The 12,718-nt window shown below is 38.5% G+C and overlaps 1 protein-coding gene across 1 annotated transcript; it reads right to left on the minus strand.

The window, feature by feature from the left end:
* Nucleotides 1-1,147: 1,147 nt before the first annotated feature.
* Nucleotides 1,148-12,117, minus strand: LOC130160777 (uncharacterized). Its single transcript, XM_056363479.1, has 3 exons — nucleotides 11,965-12,117; nucleotides 7,588-7,709; nucleotides 1,148-6,495 (listed from the first exon to the last, which is right to left on the minus strand). Exon 3 carries the CDS (start codon nucleotides 6,456-6,458, stop codon nucleotides 1,806-1,808), a length of 4,653 nt encoding a protein of 1,550 aa, XP_056219454.1. The 5' UTR covers nucleotides 6,459-6,495; nucleotides 7,588-7,709; nucleotides 11,965-12,117; the 3' UTR covers nucleotides 1,148-1,805.
* Nucleotides 12,118-12,718: the final 601 nt, after the last annotated feature.

A 12,718-nucleotide genomic window follows, 5' to 3' on the forward strand; every position in this document is an offset into this window, starting at 1 on the left:
CCACAGATAAAACTAGATGAGAGGAGACTCGTAATTGAACAAAAATTCTCCTCCCAGTATCTTAAATAAATCTGGTCTTTAAATTAATTGACTTTTATTGTGGTGTCTATCAAAAACTAATACGACGATATAATAAAAATATGCTTGTAATTCAAAATATTTTACACACATTGCTTATTTTCTTGCTACAGGATTTATTTTTTGATAACGGGGAAGATCAGATTAATTTTTTTACGTAGTAATGTAATAACGTTTTAATTTCCTTAATTAGGCTATATTAAGAGATATCTTGGTAGAGTATAAGATTAAGTTTACCATCCCCCACGTGTAGGCTTTTAAAAAATAGTTTGTATGCGTGTCAATATCTCACTGTAAATTTTACTTATTTGTATTTTTAATAGATATAGATATATATAGATATAGATCATCATCGCGTGAACATGTGCCACATTCTGTTTCAACACAGCAGTACACACATCCAAAAGTGATGTACTGTCATACAGAAGCGCTTCCGCTTTGACTTAGACTTTTAAAAGATTTATATCTTGAAGGCACAACCACTTGGTCCCTGGCCGTTTGTTGACGTTTTGAGCAAGTGGTTGTTGCCATAGGTAGTAGCCATATTCCTGTTGGACCCGATATATGCTTCATTCACATTAATTACTGGGATGCACATTTTTGTACATTATTTTTTTAATCAAAGTCTATGTGAGTTTTAACATTTAAATCTGTTGGGTAAAATTTGCATCATTTCCTCTTTTCTTATAAGCTAATTATGTAATTCCTCTGAGATGCAGTTAACTGTATATATTTGCATCTCCCTGGTTTATGGGTTAAAAGAGTCTCAAACGGCTTTGCTGCCCTCAGAGGGAGCAAGAAAGCTGCTGGTCTGGAGCACCACCTACAGCCCAGTTTCAGTATTACAGCAACAATTCATCCATAGGCCTTTCTCTACAGTACACCATGTTTTAAGGTTCAGCTGAATAGAAAAATATTGAAAAACTAAATAATAATTACATTTCTGAAAATTCTTTTAAATTACACAAATGCATCATAATCAAACACCATTTCATTGTGCCAAAAAGGGCTGACAAGATAATACCAGTCTTTTGAGGTATCTGAGAAAAACACACACAACCAGAAAAGATATTTTCAAAACTTTATATAGAATCTATTAGAGTAATAAACAATACAGTAGTTCTAGGTATTTTTCCTTTCCCTTGTTTTACTGTATTATAAGTGTATGAAAATAAACAAGCACTGTTACATCATCTTACCTATTTGTTTCATAAGTTCAAGACATGACCAAACGTCTTATGGTCAGTGTGTAGTGATGCTTTTTGAAAAATTATCAACACAAAACAGTATTTATATAACAATGAATGGTCATAAAAAACACTAATGACACTAAATCAATATAGTGGAAAAATGTAAGAACAAAAAGAAAGGAGAACATAATCTCACACCCATAAAAGTAGATTTCTGTGTTACATGATGCCAATTCAGATTCGTATGAACTTCTTTCATCTTACTGTAACAATGGCTGAGCACAGATGGAAAAAAAGAAAGCTAAGTGTTAAGTTTTTCCCTTTTGGGCCAATACTTTTTATTTAATCAGCTTTAGGCTTTGAATAATTAGATGAAGTATGCAGCTCTGCAGCTTTGCAGCGATTCATCAAATGCATTCTCTTAGTTTTATAGAATTTAAGAAAACTCCATTCAAACTTTAATCTTCATTGCCAATCCAATCTTACTGATTTTTTTAGTGTAAAACACCAGTCGCATGTGAACCATCATTTACATCACTAGGAATCTTGCTCCTGTTTGATGTCCACTTCACTTTGTGATTGAAACATCTCCACAATGAAGACTGGCACATGTTTTTGCTCCTCTTTGATCAATGTATTCTCAGTGTCCTGACATATGGTTACCATGGAGTATCCCTGGGATCCTGCTGCTTCAACTGGGATTTCATACTTGACATCCTCAGTGTCACATTCTGTTTTCACACTGCTCTCTGTGTTTGGACATACGGTTAGCATAGCATATCCTTGTGATAATTGTGGTTCAGCCAGGATGTAATAGTGGGTATCCTCTGTTTTTGATTCTGTTTTTATATTGCCTTCAGAGTCTGAACATATGGTGAAAGTATATGGGGATGGGGATCCTGCAGCTTTACCTTGGACTAAATACTTGACATCATCAGTGCTTGGCTCCGTTTTGACATCCCCACAATCTGTATGATATTTTTCCTCAGTGACTAGTTCTGGTTTCATATCGCCATGATGTGAACCATTTTCCTCCTCTTTGATCTGTAAGTTTCCCTGGAGAACACTGTCACAACCGCCACTCACTGGACTCCCAGTCATCTGGATTATTGTCACAGGATATGTTTGGGACTTTGTGTCCTCCTCTTCAAACAATAGTTCCTCATTAGTTTTGACATCAAGGAAATAGACACGATTGACATCTGAATGGTATCTGATTTGCCGCACAAATCTACCTTCTCCATTTGTTGTCTTGTCAGGTTTTTCAACGGAAGATTCAGCACTTTTCTCATTTTGTCTCTCTTGTATGTACCTTTCTGAGGCCTCGGGATCAAACACAAATGGTAACTTGAAGACCTCATCTGCTCTTTCTAGTTTTTTCCGGTAGCGTTTGACCATGGTTTTGACCTTGGTTGCAGTAGCTATGGAAAATTCCCACCGCCTGTAGTGTTGTGAGCTTAGATCAAAGTTATAGTCAAGGATGTCATACAAAATATCTGGGAAATAGTGTCCTACTTTCTTGACTGCAAATCTATAGATCTCCACCACTGCCGTTCTACTCAACAGCCTTAAGTCCAGTTTTTCTTTGTCCCCTGATTGTGATGTCACATCTAGAACAAGACCTATCTCTGAACACACTGGAAAGCGCTCTCCTCTAATCCCCCGAGGTCTCTTTGGTTTTACAACATCCATATTACCACTTGGCAGTGGGGCTTGTTCCTTTGTTTGCAGTGCCAGCTTTCTTTTTTTGGTTGTTTCCTTCCTTTCACTTTTCTGCATGGCAGATACCTCTTTCAGTTTACTTGCATCTCCAGGATCTTTGTGAGGATATGGCTGAACAACAAAAACTTCACTGAACCATGTGGGCCCTTTATTATGTAGTGCCACCATTCTGTGGAACAGCAGTGCAGGATTTATATCTTGGCTCTGCATGCCAAAATTAAAGTTGTGTTCGAGAACATCATTTATTAGCTTATGTTTTGTTCCACACAATCTTTTAGCAAAATGAGCCACTTCAATCATAGTACCACGTGTCAATACACGGGGGTCAATTTTATCTTTTGGTTTATCTTTGTCCACACATAGGATTAAACCTATTTTCTTACAGAGCGGATAACTGTCCATTATTTTCTCCTCTGCTACTTGAAAAGTAGAAACAGGTGCCTTTGCAGACTTCTGTGCTGTGCAGTTTTCTTCAGTAGAAACTGTGTCAGTCATAGCATGTGGACGAGGGTGCAGCAAGTGGTCAGGGTCAGATTCATCCTGACGAGGCTTAGAATTTCTGTCTTGATAACATTTGTGGCAATATTTAGTTTTTGGATAAGACGATTTTTCTATACTTCTTGAGTCAGGGAGATCAAAACGAATTTTAAGGACTCTGGATTTTCTATTTTTTAATCTCAGAGTTCTGAATTTGTCCAAAACTTGCTGTGCAAAAACACTGCGACAAAGCTCATTGTTCAAATTCAGACGAAAATTGTACTCCAGTATCTCTGTGATGAAATGCTTTTGGGCTGATTGCAGTGCTGTAGCAACAGTGTTTATTTCAACCATGATGCCATTGGTCAGTAATTTTGGATCAAGGTTTTGTTTTACTCCAGATCCCACATTGAAATCAATGCCCAATTTCTTACATCTGGAAAAAGAATAAAATAGGCAATGTTCAACATGAGGCACTGAGAGGATCTGTTGAATTTGGTTAGTCCGCAATTTCCAGAGTACTGCATTGAGCTCATTTTCTTGGTTATTGTCAGTGGAACTCCCTACATTTTGGTCTATGATTTGAGTCTGGGAAGAGCTAGTACTACATGTATCTACATTTGGGTTGTTCTGGGAATCCATCACCATTGTTGAGAAATCTTTCATTGAGTGTTTTATTTTCTTGGAGGCTGTTATACAGGTTGATAGATTTTTTTGCTCCATTATGATAGGGATTTGAGTGAGAATAGTTTTAGCAAGGTCAGAATCTCCATTTTGCCAATCAAGATCAAAGTTGTGTCTGAGGATGTCAAGACAAATCTGATCAAATGTTCCACACAACTTTTCTGCAAAGTTTGTCACTTCAGTCATTGCCCCATTGGTCAATTTGTTGATCTGAAGTTTTTTATGTGGCTGACTGCCGATTACGTTTAGCTTCAGACCAATGTCTTTGCAGAAGGGATAGATGTCCACCCTGTGTTCTTTGTTTTCAGCTTGTAAATCAGGAGGACACATGGGAGCAACATCACACTCTGTTGTTCTCGATATGCTGCTGACTTCAGGGTTGACGCTGCCCATGCTCTGGCTGGCCATGTTAACGGATGATACAACGCCGGGAAGTTCAAAAACCTCTTTTGAAAGTTTGACTGCATCATCACTATTTCTAAGCTGTCTTACTCTATTCATAAGCTCACATGCAAAGGTTTTCCTATGGTTTTCACTCCAAAGGCCAAAGTCAAAGTTGTACTCAAGGATCTCCATGATGAAATCCTGCTGGGATGAATTAATTGCTAAGGCAAATTTTGCAATTTCAAGCAGAACTGAAGTAGTTAAAGAGTCAACACTTACGTTTTGCTTTGGACCAAATCCAACATTGAATTCCAGGCCAAATGACTTGGACTTTGTGAATGCTTTGTCTAACAAGGAGAGGATTTGTTGTACACGGTTCACACGCAGCTTCCACATATTGCTCTCTGTTTCCATTTCCTTTTCTTCCATGTCACATTTGTATGGCACAATTTTTGGAATCTCTGTCTTCTCTTCATCTCCATACTGTCCTCTTTCATTAGGCTGACTTGCAAATATTGGGTTCACGTTTGGGTTTAAATTTGGTAAACTGGATGAACCATCTGTGGTGGTGAGGAAAGGTTCATGTGTATCCACACAGCTTGATTCTGATTCACTATGGATGTCAGAACTTGTTGGGTTTTTTAAGTCATCTTCATTTTCATCATTTTCTGAATCTGTGGCTTCATCTGAGTCTAAAGGACACATGTAGTTGTGGTCACTCTCCACTGTTCGACGATTACATAAATCAGTATGATGAGACAGTGTGTTTGTCTCTTCCTGTTCAGCCTGTTCTGTTCTGCGTCGTTTGGTGACATGTTCTCTAGTTGTTGAAAGAGCTCTTTTTTCCCGTTTACTTTTTAAATCAGACTGCCTTCTTTTGCTCACTTCTTTAAATTGGTACAGTGGGGCTCCCACATTGGACAGAGCTGATCCTTTTTCAAGGGGATTTGTCTGAAAGGAAAATGGCTCACTTTTAAACTCAGGACTGATTTTGGTTCCAGTGGTAAGAAGTTGCTTCTTCCTTTTCTGAAGTTGTAATATTGTGAACCAAACCTGAGTTTTTTCCTGTTGACGTTTAAGATCAAGTTCAAAATTATGCTCCAACACACTGAGAACAATAGATCTGTTGGATGCAGTCAGTGTTCTTGTGAACTGTACTAGTTCTAACATCATGCCCTTTGTCAATAAACCTGGATCTAGACTTTGTTTTGACTCAACATCAAGGTTCAGACCAATTTCCTCACAGCAAGGGAACGAGGGCGGAACATCATCCTCTTTCAGTTCTTCTGTTGACTGAGGCTCTGAACACTCTAATTCATCAACATCATCACTGTCATCAGCACGTGGTCCATCCATCTCTTCCATCTTCATATAGTCTTTAGATGGTGATAGTGAACACTTCAATTTGTCCTTATGATCACTTTCATCCATGTCCACCAGGAAACAGTCAGTCTTATATTCTGTAGATGCCATGTTCAGTCTACTTTTGTCTTTGCTGGTACATTCTGGCTCAGATGACGTGTCAAAGAGAGTAAAAGCTTCATGTTTATCTTCAGGGGGTTTTCGTATCAGGTGTCTGACTTTGTGCAGAAGTTGAGAAGTAAACTCAATCCGCTGTTGCTCGCTTTTCAATCCAAGATCAAAATTGTTCTCCAGAATATTTGTGATAAAATGCCATTTATTCCTCTTTACTGTTTCAGCAAAGTCACAGACCTCCAGCATGACACCATTTGTCAGTGAATGTGAATCCAATTTTTTCTGTGTGTTGGATCCAACATTAAAATCTAGTCCCATTTTATTGCTGTAATGGAATGGTTCTGGGTGTCTTGAGTACTTCTTTACATGCTTAATGCGCCACTGCCATAGTGTATTGGCATCCATCTTTTTATTGTCTTTCAGACTGCCAGTGTCCCTGTTGTCCATCCTCAGCGATCTTTTTGATCTTCTATGGCTTCCTTGCCTGTATGTAGTTGAGGGGGGAAACTTATAAATGATAGACACCATATCTTAACTGTAAGTTATACACATTGTAAATGTATTAATATCAAATTTATAAGACTAAAATAACATATAATTTAGAGTTATAGCTTTTCAAATAAGAGGATTTTCGAGATTGTCTCTTTCTTATTGTTAATCCGATACCTTTGAGTTTTTGGACTACTGATTAAATAGAAAAAAAGTCATCACTTAAGTACTCCGGTTACTTGTGATGACATCTTAACGTGTTCTTGGCAATCAATTGGTCAATGATTCAAACAGAATAGATTAACCAATATAGGAAACAATCATTTTTAAACCTGTTATTATATTATGTAGCAGTATGGCAATGTATAATGAATTTCACAGCTTCATTTCTCTCACAATGTATGAAATTTGTTACATAACCAAAATGACAAGTGGAAAGAAAGTGATGAGCATTTTTACTTTTACCAGCAATTTGCATGGAATTTGCAGATTTTCTTTAGGGCAACTGGATACTTCGTAATTAATTAATTTCCACAGTTGACATTATGCAACCCTAACTGTATCACTTAAAAGTAACCACCGCTTACATACAATAGTTTGCACATGTGTAGATGTTTACTGAGAAAAGGTGTAAGTGCAAAGCTTGATTTTGGGATTTTAAGAATCAATAATGGATCATACAAATGAAAATTGCGACAAATCAGAAAATCTAAATTAGTGCTACTGTACTGAGATATCTCTCTGCCTCCTTCTCTTGGTCTGTCTCTCTAATTACATACATGAAAAACTAAGTTAAAGGAGATAAGCCAAGTCGAGAATACATGAAATTCATTTCAGATGAGCAAATGGTTGGCGTTCTTAGGCTTGGCAGTAGATTCTAGAGGAAGTGAAGTCTGTTACCCTGTCAGTATGTATTCCCTCTTACCTGAAGCTGCACCTAACCTTATCTCTCAAACAGTCTCAAAGTGTCTCATGATTATTAAACCTGACACTAACTCACCTTATTCAATTATCTTTGTTTACTCATGAGAGTTGGAATGTAATATTAAACACTGAGCAAATATACCGTGTTGAGCATGCTACGTACCTTGTAAAGTGTAATCAGCTTAACTATGACTTGCTCCAACATCTCTGGCCCACACTTCATATTGGCATCCTAGTTGGACATCCATCCAATCGGTAATGGGATTGTGCTCGTTCAGTGTCACCCTGAATGAATCAAGTTTGATATTTGTCAGTTCATGCATGAATTGTTTCCACAGCACTCAAAAAAGACTGAGAACAGCAGTAGCCCCATTCGTGACTGTGTTATACACTATGTGCGCGACCATCTTGGAAGCTCCTATTGGAAAACTAACAGATGTGGGGCAGCTAACCAGATGTACATTTGAAACCAACTTGATAGCCCAGTTTCTTTGGCCTCTCTCTTGTAAATACAAAAAATACTACTCATTGTTGCCTCTTGCATGTGTTGGAGTAAAAATACCCGCTACAACCAACTACCACTCGCTACAGCAGTAGGACAGGGTCGGGTGTGAGCGCCTTAACAGTAGTAATCACCTTATAATTGCTTAACAATATGGTCGTTCAATGTTTCACAGACTTCCAAAGGAAAGGACTGTTTGACGGCAAGACAAAGCGGGAAAAACATTCAAAATACAGCATTCACTTGTTTTAGCTGATATTAGCTTTTTTCTGTGGGATTTGTTAAGTAGCTAAAACATGTTTTTGCGAATGGCTCCATCCACAGCAGTACATCACTGAGCTTCTGTGCTGGTGCTCCCAACAGACTGACTATAGATGAGTATCTCCCACAACCCCATGTCAAACAACCCCAACTATCACTTTAAGGGCAGCAAAACAGATGTGATTGTAACACCCAGAGTCAGCTGACATTTGACTCCACCTACATCTAGTGAGTAGCCACCAAAGGAATTGAACAACAGGGCCATATTCCAGTAAGACGGTGGACGACAATCAAAGTATGAGTAAAGCAGCTGGGATAAATATATTAAGAGTAGCCAACTATTTACTTTATCATTTTTATCCTTATGAATACACAACCGTGGTCCTGAGACTGCACCCATAGGTTACTACAGGAATATAATATTGCCGGATCTTATAATCAAGAGCTATGCTATATATTAGCAACATTAAACTACTAAGTTATGGCAGCAGGGATATTCGTAAATTAGTATCAATAGTACTTTCCGGTTATTTTTATACTTTAACTATTATTTCATACTGTATACTACAGGCTACCGATTAGTTTATTGCCCATTGCCTTGATCTTTCATCTATGGGGAAGAGGAGCTGAGGGAAGAAGAGTCTGCCATTTTCAGATGAAGGTAAGATGCTATGGAATACTATAATTACCGCACAGAATACCCGAAACCCAAGTCCAACCCTATATATATATATGCCAGATATCTTTTCCACAAGAAAATGCAAAGCAATAGGACTAAAGCTGTTATTAACAGACTGGATACCCAAACGGTGACTAAATGTTAAGAGGCTGCATTGTGTTTTCTGCTAACTCTCCACATGCGGGTGAGACGCTGATCAGCTAGGATGCAGAGCTGACACTAGACAAGGCCATGGACATTGCTAGCTCACATGAGCACAGGCACAGCTAATAGAAATAGTGGGCACAGAGACCACAACAGCCATTATGCCGTGCACTCAGTAAGCAAAAGACCAGAAGCAAGATGTCAGAATAGCAATCAGCCTGCTATGCAAAGAGAGTTTAATGCAGCAAACAACGAAAGCAGCCGATGTGGGGTACACAAAAGCAAAACAATGCCTGAAATGCAAAAATCTCATTTTGCAAAAGCATGCAAAATAAATTTCTAGCACAGACAAAATCTCACAGGAGAACTGTACACAATATCAGGGAGATAGATGCAGATGAGGAGCAGGAGGAGATGAACATTGATGGCCTCCATAATTGAAAACACAAATGAAAGCAACAGTAAATGCCCTCCCTGAAAACATATGCAACACACTGTTCCAAAACACCATCTTAAAGCCACCTATATATAAGCACACCACTTATGGAAGAGCAGCAAAGCCAGGTTCGCACCATGGCTCTCTGAGGTAAATGCACCACTGAGACAAGTCATCTTTTGTAAAGGAAAAGACATTGTCTACCTTCTTGGCTAAGGTTTGAAATGCACAGCAGTAATTTTGACAACTTAAAGAATATTTATAGTTAGGTTTACACCTACGGGCACATTGTATGTTTAGGAAGGGTCCAGTAAATGTTCATAAAGGTGTACAATAGAGTGACCGGTCTGTTCTGATAAGAAAGAGCATTATTATTACTGTTCCCTTGTTTTTTAAAGAAGGGAGATCTAACATCCTCAAGCTGGCACAATGTGTCGATGTAGTCAAGCCTCATGAGATTTGGCCAATGTTTTGTGTGAGTACCAATATGGCTGGATAATCAACCAGTTATAAGTAACACTGATGTTGCCATCCTTCCTTCACAAGTAAGCCTGAGAGCAAAAATAACACCACTCGTGCACTGCACGTGGCTTTCCGGTTTATCAGGGAAAAAAAGATAATCTTTTAATAATCACCTCATGTCAAGTCCATCAAGTGCACAATTCCATCCAATCACAACAGAGGTACTGTATAACCTATATGAAGTGATTTCATGGACACAGATTAAGCTCATCTACCAATTTTACGATCTGGGGTTTGACCTTTGAAAGGTAAGGAAAAGTCAAATAACATCATTCAAACACACCTTTTGAACACAATTCAATATCATAAATTGTAGACTAAGGCCTATTTCTGCAAGTTTACTTAAGTTAAATAATTATTGAAGACATCAAAGTAAGTGGGACACAAAACGAAATCAACACCGCGCACCATTAACAGCGCTGTTTTTCATACCACTGTCTCAATATCATGCATAAATCCTCTTCATATATGCCCTGCAATAAACCAATTTTGCCTGCTTATTATGTGCGGCCTGTTAGGCAAAGAATAGGCTGAGTGAATCAGTGCGCTGCTCCCATCTCTGAAAAGAAGTAATGGCACAAATCACTGCAGTAAAGATATTTTATATAATATGGTGTGAGGTGTGAATGAATCTTCGGGTGATTAAGAAACTGTGGACAAATTTAGAGAATGAATGGTTAACACTGTGGCACATTTACCCGGCTGTTAGCATGATCGCTTCTCTGCAGAGCTTCATGTCATGGATGTCTCTTCTCTTTGTGAACACACAATATATAAAAAAAAAAAAAGTCTTTCTGTGGGCTGTATTCTAATGTTCCACTTGACTTATCAGAAGCACGTTTTCAGCACACTCTGCTTGTGCATAACCGGCTGAACGTATGCACCCTTAAAATACCAGCGACTTCAGGCCAGGTTTTTGCTGGCCAATCGCTTTCAGCGGCATTAATGAATGCATCAACATCAATGCGCCTGACCGTTCCTCCTTTTGAGACCAACACGCCCATGGATTTGCTATTTAAACAACTTGGGAACTGAACAGGTAAAGGACAACTGCATCAGTCAGAAACTAGCAAAGACACCTGAGTTGCGCTTTGCGCCAGGTATAAGATAGGATCCTACAAATACGGTCCTGCAACTGCAGTTCTGGTATCAGCTTCCAGTACTTGCACTCGCTAGGCGGCGCTAAAAAAGTAGGGTCCTGGAATCTGCAGCCTTCGGCCTCAGGAGGAAGTAATGAGCCCATTAGGGCTTAGTGCACCACAATTAGCAAACAAGACGGAACAGCAGAAACATACTTGGACAAATCACACAAAGGTGATAAATATATATCCAGAGTGTTTTCAGACAGTATTTTTTGGTTTTGCAAGATGAAAAACTTAAAAGACAAGTACAACCCGTTGGTTTTGCTAATATACTTTTGGTTTTCTAGCGCTTTTCTGTGGGACTGTCCAGGACTGTTTTCCCGCGCAGTGAATGAGGCAGTCTTGAAATGGGTTAAAACAGCAGCGGAATCTAATGTTTAAAATACACATTTAAAGAGTATTTGGTCGCCAATGTTTATTTAGAAGAAATAACAAAATTACGTTTAAAAACACGAAAAAAACTTTACCATTGCCTATACACCCCCCCACCCCGGAATGAACGTCATCTTCCATTTATCACCCTTTAAATTCCACATTGCCCCCCCCCCCCTTTACTCTCAAGCACTGCAATAATGAGAAGTAGGCTAATGATGAACTTAGTCTAGTGACATGAAAATGTTTACATGCACTGTAACAATGGTGCAACGCTTAACTTCTTTCTTGTTTAACACGGCAGCCTGTAACTTACAAAACAACAACAGTCGAACAGCATTGTTACTACTCCGTAGACTCAGGTCCAACCACGATACCTCCCACCCCTCTCTCCGGTCGCTACTATACAGTCGACTTCTTTAGACAGAGGCTCAATCTCCGCCATGATCGAAACAGGACGAAAGAGACGGGGACATACTTACCAAATGATGCACAGCCGTTGTTCTCACTTGTAATCACCACACGAGGTTTTTACAACAATGCCTTGTCATTAAACTGCGACTAAAATCTGTGAGACACGATCCAAAGTTCTAGCCGGAAATAGTGAAGAGCAAAGCCTAGCAGGAAGTACTGAGAGTAAAGCACGGGGACTTCAAAATAAAAGTGTACAAGAAGCGATCCGTCAAGTATTAGATTTCAATGCCTACCAATCAGCATTTGAAATAAGGTTTTAATAATTATAGAATTTCATGAGTGACCTTTTCCTCACATTTCCAGCTTGGCATCGTACACCTATATATATCCTTAAAAACAAATACGTGAGTTTTTATGGTCTCAAGTGAAAAAAATAATTACAATGTGCTTGCTACATAGGAATCTGAAAAAGACCTTGAAATTACAAGATCGGGATGAGGATGTCGTAATCATGAAAAAAATGGAAAGGTGCCACATAGGTCCTTTTACATTTTAAATCAAAATCAAAAAAATGATAAAAGACGTTGTTTCAGTGTCCATGAACATTGAATATTGAGTCAAACAAAGTGTGAAAAACGCGTCCTTTTTTTCGATTGCTGTCATTTCCACTATTGGCTTTCCCTTGTGAATTAAAGACTACAGATGGCTGAAATCAAGAGGATGAACCGGAAGTAATATTAAACCGTCAAAATAAAAGTGAAATGTAAAAGATCTTAACTAATATTAAAAAAAAAAAAGACTTTGCTAATGAACTGGTAACCT

Source organism: Seriola aureovittata, chromosome 19, assembly GCF_021018895.1.
Source record: "Seriola aureovittata isolate HTS-2021-v1 ecotype China chromosome 19, ASM2101889v1, whole genome shotgun sequence".
Classification (NCBI taxonomy): domain Eukaryota; kingdom Metazoa; phylum Chordata; class Actinopteri; order Carangiformes; family Carangidae; genus Seriola; species Seriola aureovittata.